At 34.3% G+C, this 16,678-nt stretch overlaps 1 protein-coding gene across 1 annotated transcript in view; it reads left to right on the top strand.

Annotated features, from left to right (window-relative positions):
* Positions 1 to 16,678, top strand: part of NBEA (neurobeachin) — a gene marked incomplete at its 5' end in the record, with an annotated part of 454,102 nt that overhangs the window by 127,849 nt on the left and 309,575 nt on the right. The window contains 10 exons of the mRNA XM_084201080.1: positions 3,500 to 3,579; positions 4,269 to 4,331; positions 4,440 to 4,537; positions 6,269 to 6,361; positions 10,048 to 10,156; positions 12,244 to 12,325; positions 12,538 to 12,661; positions 12,985 to 13,177; positions 13,413 to 14,435; positions 16,274 to 16,491. Coding sequence (XP_084057206.1) covers positions 3,500 to 3,579; positions 4,269 to 4,331; positions 4,440 to 4,537; positions 6,269 to 6,361; positions 10,048 to 10,156; positions 12,244 to 12,325; positions 12,538 to 12,661; positions 12,985 to 13,177; positions 13,413 to 14,435; positions 16,274 to 16,491 — 2,083 coding nt within the window. The remainder of the gene's footprint in view (positions 1 to 3,499; positions 3,580 to 4,268; positions 4,332 to 4,439; positions 4,538 to 6,268; positions 6,362 to 10,047; positions 10,157 to 12,243; positions 12,326 to 12,537; positions 12,662 to 12,984; positions 13,178 to 13,412; positions 14,436 to 16,273; positions 16,492 to 16,678) is intronic.

Below are 16,678 nucleotides of genomic sequence, written 5' to 3'. Positions count from 1 at the left end.
TCCCCTGGGGAGCCTGTGTGGTATGAGATAAATGTGCATTTAAGTTCCCAATTTAACTGTGGTTTAGTTCATGAACTGAGTGGCCAAGCATTTCTCTCTCTACTGGTGTTTCCTGTCTTCTTCATACTCAGTAAGTGCTACTTCAAACTCTCAATAAGTGATACCTTTATGAGTATCATGAATCCATCCTTTTTGAGAATTCATGGTGGTTAAAGTACAAGTTATGTCATGCTAAATAGTTTTCTAGAATGTTTTTCACATCCAATATTTTTAAACATGAGCTGTGGAAGGGGGAATTACAAAAAATTATTATGACAGTAAAGTAACTGTAGTTTTTGTAGATAGAAAAAGTTCCACAGAGTTATTTCAAGAGCTGGGTTAGAGTGGAACTTAGATTCTTGTTAGATTTATAGCAGAGAAAATCAAGTCCTCTGTGATCCGCGTATCATGTGATGTTATTTATGTATGTGTGGAGATCAGATTCTGCTATCTGTATCCTGCTTTATTAATTTAAGAAGTAGAAAAATCATGTTTTTAACATACAAAAAAACCCCAAACCAGATGGAAGAATGTCACTTTTGGTTGTTGGTAGAACAATTTTATTTCCAAGGACATAATTGGAAGTCATTATTATTGTTATTCAAAGCTTCCAATCAGTTTGGGGTGGGTTTTTTTCCTAGTTTTTTTGTTTGTTTGTTTTTTTTACAGCAGTACTGATTTTACTTAACTCTGTGAATGTGTTTACTTATTTCCTCTTATTTACTTCTGGTTTATGCCCCTATAATTTCTCTATGCTGCAGGGATGAATTGCATAAAATTATAACTTTTTTTTCATTTATTTTTGTCTGGGTAAAGCAGGCTAACTCTTATTATGAGTGTATATTTTAAAAATCTGACGCAAATGATGAGCTCTGTGAAAAATACATACATAAAGAAATCTAAAAGCAGGAAATGCTTTAATGACTCATCCTCGTGTGGGATAAGGGAGGCATCCTTTCTCTTTGCCAATTAAAAAGAATGTGATTATTTTGTATTAGGGATTTATGGCTGCTGTGCCAGATCTTGAAAGGATTATCTTTGTAGTTGATCTAATTTGAGATTGGTTTTAGTCTTTAGCAGGGATGACTATCAGTGTCTGAGTGATGGTGACACTGAATTTTCTATGTGCAGTGATGGGCACAAAGACTAATAGTAAAAAACTACTTTGCAATGTTTGAGTTAAAAAAAAGATCTACTTGATCTACTTGTCTTTCTTTGCCTGGGTATATGTGTGCCTAATGTATACTTTTTTATTATAGGCTAAAATACACTATTGATTGGTCAATAATATATTTTTTTTAATAAATCTTCAACTAGTAATGAAGAAATGTAATTAGTAATGAAGTACAAAACTGTGATGATATAAAAATTATAGTGAAAAAAACTGCTTTAGGTAGCTTTAGAACTTCCTATTTAATTAATTCTCTTCAGTCTGTGTCAGATGATCATTACCTCATATTGCTGTATTCCTTGTAGCTGTCTGGTGATTACATAGCCTCCAGTTTCTTCAGCCTGTCTTATTTTTCCTTGCCAGTTTTTGAAACTAATTTTTGAAACTAATGAAGTCTTTTGGGCAGCAGCTGTCCCCGTTTTCTGATTCTAGAGCAGTGAAGCTTCCTGACCCAACTAAAATGCAAGGAATAAATAGTACTAGAGAAGGGAAAATTACACTTTACCTGTTTGGCATGTAGCCTGCAAGCAACAACTCCTGTAGTCTCCTTTGCATGGTGAAGAACCCTTTTCAAGGTTGTCACATATCTTCAGGGAAATGAGTGAGTTCATGAAGTAGAATAAAACTGTGTCTTTGAAGAGGTTCCCAGTTACATTGGGATATCTTCTTTTTGACATGTCCTTCCAATTTCTGTTACAGAAATGTTTTGCAGACCTCCCCATTGTCTGTATTCTGTTTCCATAATTACAGTCTTTCAGAAACAACAGAGACTTTTCTTACAGAAAAGACAAAATGTCAATTTTTTTGTTTTAGTCCTGGTTTTCAGATATTGTCTGATATTGATTCCCAATAAGGTGTAGGAGGGAAGAGGGTACAACAAAAGAAACTTCTGTGATGCAGGTAGAAAACTAGAATCCATATTTAAATTAGGGAGGAAAATAGCTCAATTATATAAAAATATCATATTTATATATTTATTAGATAAAAATGGCTTGTTGAAAACAAGTGCACCATTGCTAAAAATTCATGCAATATTCAATATAATTGCATCCAGTATAAAAAAAAATCAAATTACTTCTGTTTCTACAATGGAAATCAGATGTTTCATGATTCCACTGGAATTAATTAATGTGGACTAGTCTTGTATCTTTAAAGCCTAGCTGATAAACTTTTTTACTGCAATACTCTTAAAGCTCATACAAACTGTGAGTGTAGTGGAACAATCAGAGATTAGCTTTTTGAGATTGATTTGCCCCTTTTTCTGAAGAGTATACAGTTACCCTCTTTCTATTCCTGAACAGGGAAGAAAACTGGAGTGTATTAGCCATTCTTTTTGTTCCTCCTAGTGAAACAAATATACTTTCCCTTAAGGTTTTTCCTTGTTACAAACTTAAATTACTGCATGTAAAGCAGTGGCTTCACTTCAAAAAGCATCACCAAAGGCAATTAGAAAATCTTCATTAAAAAGTTGTATTCATCTGGATTGGAGATAATAATGGAGCATAGACTTTTTTAAAACTTTGATCTGTATTTATCAGTATAAAGTGAAATGGATGATGGAAAAATAATTTAAGTTGCATTTATTTTTGCTGTACAAAATTTAAGACTGTCTATGCCCTGGATTGTCTGAGAAGCAGGAGCTTAACAAAAGAATTTTAAGTTCAACTTCAATATTTATGAAAAAGGAGAATGACAAATATAATAGAAATAGTTTCAAATTGCTATAGTTGTTTCGGGGTCTGGCTTTTAGATATTTCTGTTTTCTTAATGTATTTCATCAAGCACAGTTGTTTAAAGTATTATGGATTACAGGGTTTTTCCTCATTTAAATTGAATATTTTCTTTAGATAGTAGTTTCTCTTTGGTTAAATGCCTTTAGTTTCTGCTACAGGTAATGGCTACCACGAATATCTCATAAATACTTTCTCTGTTGATTTTCATTCAAATGGTACTTAACATAGTGGTTTAGTCATTCCACGTTGTCTATCACTTATTGCTGTCTATTACTATCACCTTATTACTATCTTTCATCTTCCTGTTTCTTTTAAAAAAGTAAGTAAAACATTATGTGGATTTCTTCTTTTTCCAAATGAAGCATCACTTATACTTGAATATATTGTGTTGAAAAATGTAATTCTGAAAGGTTATAAATGATATCATTTGCAAATATGAACTTTTATATATGAGTAGAGTACTAAATCTGTTGTAGGAACTGTGATTTCTTTAAGAAGCTGCAGTGATTAAAGGAATTAGTTTATATTTAAAAGTGCTATATTTTGTTTCTTCCAGATGGTCCTCGGCCCTCCCAGAAAGAAATCATATCATTAAGGGCATTTATGCTTCTGTTCTTGAAACAACTTATATTGAAGGTAAAATGGTCTGTTCCAGAATGAAAACATTGACATCTGTTATATACTTGTAATAGTATCTTTCATAGTAGAAAATCGTTAATACCTGTTCAGTATTGTGTCTTTTTCTGGTTAATTTAATGTTCACACACATCCTTCTAATCAATGGAGAAGTAGTAAATCCATACAAAATTTCTTTTTTACCTCACAAAACTCTGCCATGTATATTTTATTAAATGTTTGATATATATGTTTTAATTAATTGTCATATTTTAAGAACTTTTAATGAATTGGTTAAATAAAAAAGATAATTGCAGTTGTCAAGCTAATAACTGCTTCATCCTTCTTGTTTGTTCTACCGCTGGTAGAAATGGCATAGGACTCTTTCTGTCCCAGCTGAATGCTACTCTTTGAGAGGTAATCTGCCTTTTGAGATTAGACTGAAAACCTGTATTTTCTGTTCTGTCTCACAAAGTGGAGGAGTAATAGTAATAGTTTGTAGTGTCTGAGGGCCCACACTAAAGGAATCTGACCTCAAACTGTTTTGAACTGTCAATGTGATAAAGAAAAGCAGTAAAATGATAGAGAAAATGTAGTCTTTTAGGTTCAAATAAAAAAGCTGTAGAATTATTTGACTAGGTCCAAGGTTTGCTTATCCAAACCTGAGGAATGTATTTTCTCTGAATAACGGCCCTTTTTTTTTCCCTTAGGATCGAGGAGTGAAAGAAGACGAACTGCAGAGCATATTAAATTACTTATTAACAATGCATGAGGTACATTTCTGTAATTACCTGCCTTTTATTGTAACTAATTGTACCAGCTCTGTGGGAGGCTTGTTGTTGAGGTTAGTTTGTAGAATAACACTGGTGCTTGTCATACAGGATGAAAATATTCATGATGTGCTGCAGCTGCTGGTGGCACTAATGTCCGAACATCCAGCATCCATGATTCCTGCCTTTGATCAGAGGAATGGGATACGGTAAGACAGTCAAGTGAGAAAGTACCTTAAATGTAGTTCCAGTATCTTGACTCTCCAGTTGGCTCCTTTATCACATAAATATCACACTAGCTGATCTTTTAAACTTCAGTTTCATTAACTTAGGCTTTATTTTTTGACAAAATGAGTGATTTCAATGTGTTGGATGAAAAAAAAGAATTTCCATTTAAGATTATCATTATGATATTTCAAAGTAACTGCACTTGTTTTACTTGCTTCTCAATCAAATAGAATGTGTAGTTAACAAGATGCATCAAATAGCCATGTATTGGTCTCAGAATAATTTTAATTATTCTTTCTTTGTATATTTAACATTATCTGGGGAGAACAAGAGGAAAACAAGGAATCATGCCCTAGCCTCTCAAATTTATTCTGAAAAAAAGTGGAATTAATGTGTTTATCTGTTTGTCTGTAAAGTTAATAACTGATAATTGCAAAAAAAGAGATTTTTTTTTGGGGGGGGGGGGTATGCCTAATTTGGTAAAATAATTACTTTCAGGGACTAATAATTTTCATGGTAATAATTTAATATTTACTATGCTGGGGTTTTTTTCTGTTCTGAGAGTACTTTTGGAAATGCAAGGGGCTTGTAAAAGGGAAAAAGCCCCATCCTGTCTACTACTTGATAGATTCAAGTTCCATTTTGCCTAAATGCTAAGATCTTTGTACAAAGATATGTACTTAAAACAGTTTGAATGACAATGCTCATTGAAGGGAACACTCATGGTTAGGACTTTGCTTTCTGGCAATAGTTTGTATTCAAACAGGCTTCTGTTCCTATCATTTTTTGAAGGGTAAGTCTGATGTGGAAGACTGGAGACATCTTTATGTAACATTTGTGGTACTGATATTAAAAGTGTTTGATGGTGCAGTCTTTATGTTTGAAAATCTGTGTTGTAGAAGTGTGGAGAATACAAAAAATTACAATTTTTAAGACTTTAGAGAACAAAACACTTGACATGCCTTGGATGTCAGAGGGCAAAAGCCCAAGGGTTCATTTGGTAATAGCAGAAGTAATTTCAAAAGAGAATGATATTATCTGGCAAAGCACTCTTTAGTGGAAAAAGACTAGAAAAAAAATGACTAAAAGCTGAAGCCAAGCTAATTCTAATGGGAAACTAAAATATAAATTCAAAAATTTGTTACATAAAAGTGCAGAGCAAGGGTAATGTTTTCTGACTCTTGGTGACTTCAGATCAAGGTTGGTTTCCTTTCTGAAAGACTGCACAATTTGTTCTTAAACCTACCATAATAATTAAATATTTAATAATTAGATTAGTCAGTATTTGAGGCACATTTTTTTGTCCAGGATTTAAAAACAGAGGGTGTAATGAAACGAGATTTTAACTAGCATCCAGGTACTCCAGCATACAACCCAATGTGTTCCAGTCTGCTTCTCTTATCCTGAGCTTCCACTGCTTAGCCTGTCTTTTTTTTGGTTATTCCAAGAGATAAGTATAGGATGAGATGTTACTTTTGGTTATAAAACATTGAACTGAGCCAAACTACACCATGTCCCCAACCTCAAGAATTAATTGTCAATCTCTCCCACTTGATTCTTTCAGTATATCCTGTTTTGTGTAAATTGTTGGTTTTATTGCTTTGTTTCTTAATAAATATTCTTGCTCAGTGAAATACAAGCCATATATTTGATGTTTAGTGATAGCATCTATAAAAGTGATGTTTGAGCTTTAATTTGTTTCTCTGTTTTAGAGTAATTTATAAGTTATTGGCTTCCAAAAGTGAAAGCATATGGGTGCAAGCTTTGAAGGTCCTTGGATATTTTCTTAAACATTTGGGTCATAAGTAAGTGTCATTTTAAAATTTTTGTAGTGGTGTATTTAAGTTCACAATTCTTCTTGTCTTTTTGTCATGATTACTGTATATTCTTGGTCAGTCTTTGGAAATAACTTAAAGTTTTATTACATTTTCTGATTAATAATTTTTACACTCTTAGCTTTATAAATCAGATTAAATTATTTTTTGCAGTAAACTTGCTATTACTGTGGTGTTTGAAATGATACATGGGTTGTCTTTCAGATATAAGATATACTGAAAGTCAAGTCTTAAAACAAGGGAAAAAAAATTTCCAGAAATACCTCTTAAACTATTTATTTCATGTTCAGCTAAAGTTAACAGGAAACACATGAGTGTGATCTCAGATTTGCTTCTGGAATCATCAGTGTCATTGCAATAAAATTTTCAGGGCAGCATTTCTAAAAATAGTTTCAGAAGGATGGGAAAAATGAAATAGAACATTTTATTGACATGGGAATGTTTCAGCAGGAAAAGCAGATACATCAAGCAAGTGGTGTTTAAAAAAGGTGGTAAGGACAGATCTCTGTGCAAGAAATACTCACTGAGAAAATGTGGCAGCAAGAAATATTCCCATTTAAAAAGATATGATGTCACAAAATGGGTTTACTTAGTCTGATCTTCCATATTATAGTGTCAAGAAAGCACTAACAATCATGCAGGGCTGCATAGCCTGCTGTTGCTCATTTTTCTCCTTCTACATGTGGTGCTAAGATCCCTGCTGGGATTAGCCCAAAATGGTATTTTAGTGGGAGGCTGTGTATTATAGAAATGATCCACATGCTTCACAAGGGACTTCATCATGTAAGCCTCATTTGAAAGGAAAGGAGGTAGGAGTCCAGCCAGAGTGTGGTATTGCTAGAAATGCTTTTCTCTCAGTAAGATCAATAGAGTATGACTGTATAATTGAGAGACAGTTAGCTGAGAATATGCTTCTAAGTGAGATTTTTCCTTTGGGATCCAGCAAGTCGAATGCTGTTCTGGGAATTAATAAAATTGATAGTCCACTCAAGAATCTCCAAGGACTTTTCAAACATTACTTAGTAAAAGTCATTCACATTGCTAGAAGCGATTAAGTATGATACACCAGATGAAGGTTTGGCTTGTCAGAAGCCTGGTTGTATCCAGATAAGTACATTTGTTTAAAATATTTATCCAGAAAATCAAGTAGCAACCTATGTCCTGGGGTGCATCAGGCACAGCATGGCCAGCCAGGTGAGGGAGGATTGTCCCACTCTGCTCTGTTTTGGGTGCCACAATGTAAACAAGATATTAAACTATTGGAGAGTGTCCAAAAGAGGGCAGCAAGGATGGTGAAAGGCCTTGAGGGGAAGCTGCAGGAGGACTGGCTGAGCTCACTTGGTGTGTTCAGCCTGGAGGAGACTGAGGGGAGAGCTCACTGCAGTTACACCTTCCTCATGAGAGGCAGAGCAGAGACAGGCACTGATCTCTCCTCTGTGGTGACCTGTGACAGGATTCAAGGAAACAGCATGAAGCGGAATCAGGGGAGGTTTAGGCAGGATGTCAGGGAAAAGTTTTTCACTCATAGGGTGGCTGGGCACTGGAACAGGCTCCCCAGGGAAGTGGTCACAGCACCAGCCTGACAGAGCTCAAGAAATGTTTGGACAATGCTCTCAGGCACATGTGTGATTCTTGGGGATGGTGCTGTGCAGGGCCAGGTGTTGGATTTGGTGATCCTTGTGGGTCCCTCCTAACTCAGCATATTCTATGATTCTGTGGTTACAAGAAAAGAAAAGAGAATTTTCAGAAGCTGAAATTTTAATTAAACATCTACTTGCAATTATGGATATATTAATGCAATTTCCATTGTTGAGTGAACATATGTACTTAGCAAAAATTAACTTTATTTTTCATGTAATTGGAGTGATTGAAATCCCTTTGAATACTCTGTGTAACTTTCATTTTTTTTTTAATTTTTAGACCTCTGAACATCTGCAAATCTGCATATTTTATGTAGATTTTAGCAAGTAAAAATATTTCATGCTTTACAGCTAGTGCTTGTGCCTTTTTGTTCACATACATATGTGTGCATACATATGACTTTATAAAATGGAAGTCAACCACAAAAATTACAAAGTACTTATATTTCCATTTCACAGTACAGGAGACAGATACTGCCTTGTAATACACTGAAGCAGAATCACATAAAGAGATGTTATGTGATTTATGAAATCTAAACCAATACAGTATTACTAACAAATATGTAGGTGCTAAACCAATTACTGTTGCTGTAGTTTCTGTGATACATGTATCACAGATTAGGCTATGGAGTAGAAGTGATTGATTCTCAGAAATCACCAGTAATGTGTTACATGAGAGCCTGAATAACTTAACTGATTTTTCTTTGTGATCTGTGATGATAAACTACTTTGTCTAACCTTAGCAGTTGACAAAATCCTGCTTTTTTCCTTCTCTGCCATATTTGATTCTTTCTATGCAACCACAGTCCCTTGTTTACTTTTGGGTTTTACCCACACATGTAAATCTCCTAATGGATTGCTACTTCTATCTGCTAAATCATACCTTAAAAGGTTGAATACCTGTAGGTTTTCTCATAATTAATTAATGAACTCCCTTCTGTGCATACAAAAGTACACACTGTTATAAGTATTTGCCACTCTTTTGTGGTACTTACTTTGAAAATTATGAAATCATCTATTAACTTCAAAAGTTCCAGAATGAATCTATATAGAACCTATATAGTTTCTATTATTTTCGCCGGTAATCATGAAAACACAGTTTCTTAGCTTTTGAACGCATAATATTTTTAGAAACTTTACTGTATCCTATTGAAAATTTTTCTGCTGCTTTAATATAGATTATTATTTGTTTTGAAAAATCATTTTTATTTCATATCCATTATAGTAGTAGGTAAATTTAATGATGCAAAGTATGAGGAGTACTCAATTTATGATGTTATATCCTATTTTAAAATGGTGGGATTTAGGGACTAGGGGAGTTTGTTGATGTGAGCTGCTTCCTTCTCCACTTTTAAAAGATTTGAGTAGTTTTGGATTCCATATGTGAAATACACTTCAATCATGTAGAATTTCATAACTTTTCAGGATTTTATTACTTTGTCATTGCAACGTGTTATTCCAAGATTTAATTATTTTGCCTTCATGAGAGAATGATATATAAAGAAGAAAGGTGGTGCTGAAAAAAATAAAATATATATATATGTATATATGTTAGTATTAACACATACAGATTGCTTGAGCAATCTGAGGGAGGCTGACCCAGATCACCCACTGTGGTTGCTTTCAACCTAACCAGTTCTGTGATAAATATTGGAAAATATGAAGCTGGATTGTCCTGAGTTCTTGTGATGTGACTAAAGTTGTGTTCTTCAGTGAGAACATTTTAACCAGCCTGTGTGCATCTTGAACTTTCTTACCCTGAGTAAGATAGTAGGAGTTGACTTTGAGAATGGTGGTTTGTTTTTTTTTTTTAATACAAAAGCCCATCCTAAATACAACATTGTTTTCTGAGAAGATTTATATATTTGTACAATTGCATTAATTGTGGGAAATATCTTAAATATATATAAAATAACAAGCTTGGGAGCCTTTTAGTACAGCATCAAAATATTTGGCTTTTGGGTTTTATCTTTTATTTAAAATGCTCATTATGCTTGTTTGTATGTTCTCTTACAGGAGAAAGGTTGAAATCATGCATACTCACAGTCTTTTCACACTTCTGGGAGAAAGGTTGATGCTTCACACCAACACAGTGACCGTTACAACATATAACACGCTTTATGAGGTACAAATTGTTAAATGTAAAGATTGTTGTTTCTGCTGTAAAAAGCATGTCTTAAAATAGCTGTGCTCTATAATATCCTGATTCTCAAGACTTTTGAGAAAAGCTTTAGAAATTTTGAGAAAGTTCTTGGTTCACAATGTATTTTGCCGTGTTTTAAATAGTTTTATTAACAATGTCATAATTTTTACATAGGTTCTATAAAACTTCCCACTTTTGATGGAAGAGGTTCTGTTCCTTAGGATGTTCATCACTTTTCACAAAAAAGCCAAACAAACAAAAAAACCTAAACAAAAACGAAAACCAAACCAAAGCCAAACCAGATACTGCAGACCTCCCATTGTTCATACTGCTCCATTGTTCGGAGAGTTTGTTTCCATTGAAATGGAAAATGCTGAAGTCAGAGATGCCTCTCTTTTCTTTTTTCTTTTTTATGTCACTCATTTTACATTTACAAAATTTTGAAGAGTGCTGGTTTTTTTTTTCTTTTTTAACCATGCCAAATGATAACTAATACAGCCACTTTTATGTAGCAGATGCTGCTTGAGGCAAATAAGTAAAATCCCAAAGCATTCAGCTGTTCTATCAGGTTCTTGTAGAGGCTTCAGTTTTGGTGATGAGCAATTTTGAAAAAGCAAAATATCAAGAACATCATGTTGGTTGAAACCCATGTCTTCATGCCTGCATACATACAGCTCATGTCTCATCTTCAATTATTACTAAAATGGTGACTTAGAACAGAATTTCTTGCAATTTCTGAAAATCTTATACACTAAAAAAGTTTTTAGTGCTTTTTTTAGTCACAAATAGATTTAATGACTAGATGCTGAAGGTAGGTTCCATAAAAGAAAAAAGTACAGGAGTGCTTGGTTTTCAGGGTTCTAAATCTGAGTAATGTAGCAAATTATTCTCCTATGATTGTAAAAACCTAAACGTCATCTATTTGCCAGTGACTAAGATCCAGGTTCTTTTTATTGTACATTACCTTTTATGGTTTGGCGACTTGAGCCTAAAAGTCTAGTTCCTGCACTCAGTTTTCTGAAAGCTTCTATGATTGGTATTCTCAGAAAAATGCATAACTCCTAGACAAAATCCAAGTCCTCATGGAGTTCAGCATCCACAGACATTTACATTTCAAAAAATAGTCAGAGGAAAGGAGAAAAAAGGGGTTAAGTGGTCTAGATACTGAAGATTTGCTAAGAAACTGATGCTAAGGAACAGATATTTTCCATATTCTCTCATATTAAGTAAGGGAATATTTGCATTTCTATTTTAAATATCAATATGTAAAGACCTATTCTAAGATTCTGTGTTTATGACAGACATTAGTTTATTTTTTAATGAGAGAGCTAAAATTCTTCTTTAAAATAAAAATTGCTAGTGAAATTAATCAATTTTGAAATACATTTACTTGAGTGTAGCTTTTCTAAATCTCTTTACTAATTCTCTTTACTGAGAATTCTGTGTTGATGTTATTGAATTTTTAGCTTGTTCTTAAAAATAAAGTTGCATGCGCACATCCAGTGACAGGTATCCCAGTGTGAAAGGTTTGTGGTGTTGCCTCAATTCAGATTAATTAGGTTGTCAGGTACAATTCAAGCAACAGGAGAATTTTCTGTCTTCCTCATTATGTGAAGCCCCAGGATTACTCCTATGGAATGCTAACTCTGACTCTTACTCCTTGCTAGCTGGAGGAAGCCAAACCCAGTTTTAAGGATTATTTGGTTTGTTTTTGATGAAACATATGAGAATAATTGTTGATGTATGTAGCTTGTGAAAGGTATTTTGATGTGTGAATGTATAAAAATATGAGAAATATGAATGGAATATCTTTAAAATGCCGTTATTGTATATTTAGGTAACGAACTCAAAGTTTAGCTAATCAGCTACAGTACAACCATGAAAATCTTTATCCCTGCATAGAGGAATTTCTTTATTCGGTTATTCAAGATTTAAAGCATTTTACCTAATTTTTTAATATCACATTGCATGTGGCCATGGTAAATGTTCGTAACAAATTTTAAAATTTACAAAGAAATACTGTAGTGTTTGACTAAAAATGGTAAAAGGAAGTTAATATTCTGTTTTAGATTTTGACAGAGCAAGTATGCACCCAAGTTGTTCATAAACCACATCCAGAGCCAGATTCAACCGTGAAAATTCAGAATCCAAGTAAGGACAATATATTGTGTTTGTTTGATAAATATGTCACCTAGAGGTTTTTTAAAATGATGGTTCAGAAAGTGAGAACAACTCATTCATTTATCTTACATACATATGGGTTTATGGGTTGCAGTTACCTCTTACATTAATGGCTGTTAGCAATTATTTCTTTTTTTAAACATTGGTAAAGTGCTTTACATAACTAATTTATTCTTTCAAAGTGATTCTTAAGGTGGTGGCAACACTGTTAAAAAACTCCACGCCAAGTGCAGAACTGATGGAAGTTCGACGTTTGTTCTTATCTGATATGATCAAACTGTTTAGTAATAGCCGTGAAAACAGAAGGTACGTCCATGCAAATAGTATTTTCTCCTCATTGATTTCTGGGTAATAGCAATTTGTTATACTCTGTGTAGAGTGTTAGAGTCTGTAATAAATTAAATATATTTAAAATAAATTTAATACATTTGTGGTAACATTTCTTAGTTCAGTAACTACTACTGGATTCTTTTCTGTATTATTTTTTGATTTTTTTTTCATACTGAAGTATTTTTAAGTTTATTCCTAATATTGGATTGATGTTAAGAGATGATGTTCCTCTTAACCATCTTAATGTTAAGATAAAGAAGCTTTTTTGGATATATTTTGAACTAATTATTTCACTTTAGATGTTTACTTCAGTGTTCAGTGTGGCAGGACTGGATGTTTTCTCTGGGATACATTAATCCTAAGAACTCTGAAGAGCAGAAGATCACAGAGATGGTTTACAACATTTTCCGTATTCTCTTGTACCATGCAATAAAATATGAATGGGGAGGCTGGAGAGTGTGGGTGGATACTCTTTCTATAGCCCATTCCAAGGTAAGAAACAGCTCATAGATGTTTTTTTTTTAAATACTGATAACCCCCAAAGGTAGAATAGGAATATAAGATGTGAAGTGATTTAGTGCCATCTGGTGGCTGTCACTACTCATGTCAAGGTGGCTTTTTCTCTTGTCAAACACTTAGTAAGCTGTACTTAATATGTTCCTAAAAATCTTGCTACATGTTCATCTAGCATATATTCATCCACATCATCTGTTCTTTTCTTTTTAAGGTCACATATGAAGCTCACAAGGAATATCTAGCAAAAATGTATGAAGAGTATCAAAGGCAAGAGGAAGAAAACATAAAAAAGGGGAAGAAGGGGAATGTGAGCACCATCTCAGGTCTTTCCTCTCAGACAACGGGAGCAAAAGGTGGAATAGAAATCCGAGAGATAGAAGATCTTTCACAAAGTCAAAGCCCAGAAAGCGAAACAGATTACCCCGTCAATACAGATACGAGGGACTTGCTCATGGCTACAAAGGTGTCAGATGATGTGCTTGGAACTGCTGAGAGACCTGGAGGAGGAGGAGTGCATGTGGAAGTTCATGACCTTTTAGTTGATATAAAAGCTGAAAAAGTAGAAGCTACTGAAGTAAAACTTGATGATATGGATTTGTCACCAGAGACACTGGGAACTGGAGAAAATGGTGCCCTGGTAGAAGTGGAATCTCTTCTAGATAATGTATATAGTGCAGCTGTCGAGAAGCTCCAAAACAATGTTCATGGAAGTGTGGGTATTATTAAGAAGAATGAGGAAAAAGATAATGGTCCATTAATAACTCTGGCTGATGAGAAAGATGAACCTTCTACTAACAATACCTCATTTCTCTTTGATAAAATACCTAGTCAGGAGGAGAAACTCCTTCCTGAACTTTCGAGTAATCACATTGCCATTCCAAATGTGCAAGAGACACAGATGCATCTTGGTGTAAATGATGATTTGGGATTGCTTGCACATATGACAGGTAGTGTAGATATAACTTGTGCTTCAAGTATAATAGAGGACAAAGAGTTCAAGATTCACACCACTTCAGAGGGAATGAATAGCATTTCTGAGAGGGAGTTGTCTTCATCATCTAAAGGATTAGAATATGCTGAAATGACTGCCACAACTCTTGAGACAGAGTCTTCTGGTAGCAAAACTGTACCTAATGTTGATGCAGGAAGTATAATATCAGATACAGAAAGATCTGATGATGGTAAGGAGGCAGGGAAGGAGATACGGAAGATCCAGACGACTACTACAACCCAGGTAAATTTCAAGTAGCCATGTAAGTGTCTAATGTAATCACCCCTCATTGCTGAGGGGGAGATTAATAGTATGAGATCTGAGAGATATTTGAAGTATATTTCTTTAATTATATGAAAAATATATACCTTCCAGGCCCATTTTCTTTGAAAATGCCATAATGTGAAATCTTTCATGACGATATAGAAAATATGTATTCCATATACTAGTTAAATAACAGTTATTTCCCGCCAAAATCAACAATAAATTACAGTGAATTGGTTTAAATATGTGGGTATTAATCTCTCTTTTAAATAATGTTCTTAAGAAAAATTATTATCTGAGCAACTATCAGGAATTCATCTTCAAATCTCTTCTTTGGGTGCTATGAACTCTAAGCTGTCCACGGTTAAATACTTTTTCTTAAAATGAAGTTAACTGTAATAATAAAAAAAATGAAGTAGTTCTTAAATAAAAAACAAATGGAGAATTATTGTTTTCTTAAATCATGAGACACTTTATTTTAGCATGTATGCAGTGGAGCTGGTGGTTGCAGTTTTAAATGCTATAGGTGTGGTAACTGCCTCATTAGATTTAATCTCCTTGAGACCACTGAAAATTACTTAAAGACCAGCCACCTAAGTGGAGATACTTACTTCATGCTTGTTTATGCAGTGGCAATGCACATCAAAGCCTGTTCTTGCAGATACAGTATTATTGACTAGATAAAAAGCTCCTCTGTTATGTTCAAGTCATTATACCATTGTTGCTGCTGGCATGAGGGCTACCTGCAGTTGTACCTGAAGGAGAATGTATTTGACTGGAGTTGCTACCTCAAATTCTCTAAAAACAGATCTACAATCATTTCCCTTTTTTTTATCAGTAAGAAGTAACTCTCTTTTACTCAAATGGACTGAAAGAAAGCAAGCAAATTGTGTGACAGAGATGGGAACTATTGCTTGCTCCTAAGAGTTAATGCCTTTATTAATAATAGATCAAATATTGAATTCATATATATATCATGAAAATATCAAATTCACTCTTTCCTATGTTTCTAACTAGAAAAAAAATGGAAAATTCAGTTGAAAGCACTATGCAGAAATTCATGGGAAAAATTAAAATCTTAGATAAGTCTAAGAAAAAAAAATCATTTAAAAATAACCCTGAGAAAAACATAGGACATGCAAGCAACTGTAACAATTTTAGTCCCAAGAGATCAAATTATAGAAAGGAAGCATTTTCTACTCTCATAACACTGGCTATAGGAGACCAAGATTGACTAAATAAGCAAGAAGCTTTTCAGCTCAACTCCAGTGCTATGTCCATTTTTACATTGCTAACATAATTGTTTTGCAAAGTTCTCTTTTGACTTTAAATTGGCAAAATGGGATTTGGGAGACTAGATGTAATTCTCTAATGATCTTCTAAAATGACCAGATAAATAAATTGGTTTTCAAAAATGAGGAACGGTCCAAAAATATACATTCCTTGAAGCCACCACTATGTAGTTTGTCCATGTTAATTAGCTCAAAATAGAATTGTTACATATAAACGAAGTCTTGTTGCTGGCCTTGGATGGACTACATTTGGTCTTTTCTGTAAGACTTCAAGTCTTACTTTTCTGTAAGACTTCAAGAATCTGAGAGTAAAAGCTTGGTGAGTAGCTGAAAAGGGGGCCATCAGCACTGACTGATTTGGCTTGGAGCAGCTCATTTACTAAGGATACTGCCTGCCTTGGAACGTCAATGTCTCCTGTCGTTTGTGGCCACGTTGTTTTATTCTGTCCTTTCTCAGATTCTGTATTGCATTCAAAAACACACTGTTAACTGTTAACATCATTTTTGAACCTCTTGTTGATGTAGGCAATACAGGGTCGATCTGTCACCCAGCAAGACCGGGATTTACGTGTTGACTTGGGATTTCGAGGAATGCCGATGACGGAAGAGCAGCGACGCCAGTTTAGTCCAGGTCCACGCACAACTATGTTTCGTATTCCAGAGTTTAAATGGTCTCCCATGCACCAGCGGCTCCTGACAGACTTGCTTTTTGCACTAGAAACAGATGTACATGTTTGGAGAAGGTGGGTCGTTGTTTCTTCTTTAACTCCTGATCTGTGTTTCCATCAATAAGGAAAAGTTGGCGTGTTGGAGAGGGGATGTTACTGGGATGGTGGGGAGGAAAAGAGTTGGTGTTAGCTGCAGTGCCTCTCTGTGTCTTCTACCTTCTCTTTTTACCCCTTCCCAGCCTGGAACAGCTCAATTTTACTG

This window comes from Fringilla coelebs (genome assembly GCF_963513975.1).
Source record: "Fringilla coelebs genome assembly, chromosome: 2".
NCBI lineage: Eukaryota > Metazoa > Chordata > Aves > Passeriformes > Fringillidae > Fringilla > Fringilla coelebs.
The sequence above is the reverse complement of the archived record's forward strand: the minus strand, read 5'-3'. Positions and strand labels throughout refer to the sequence as shown.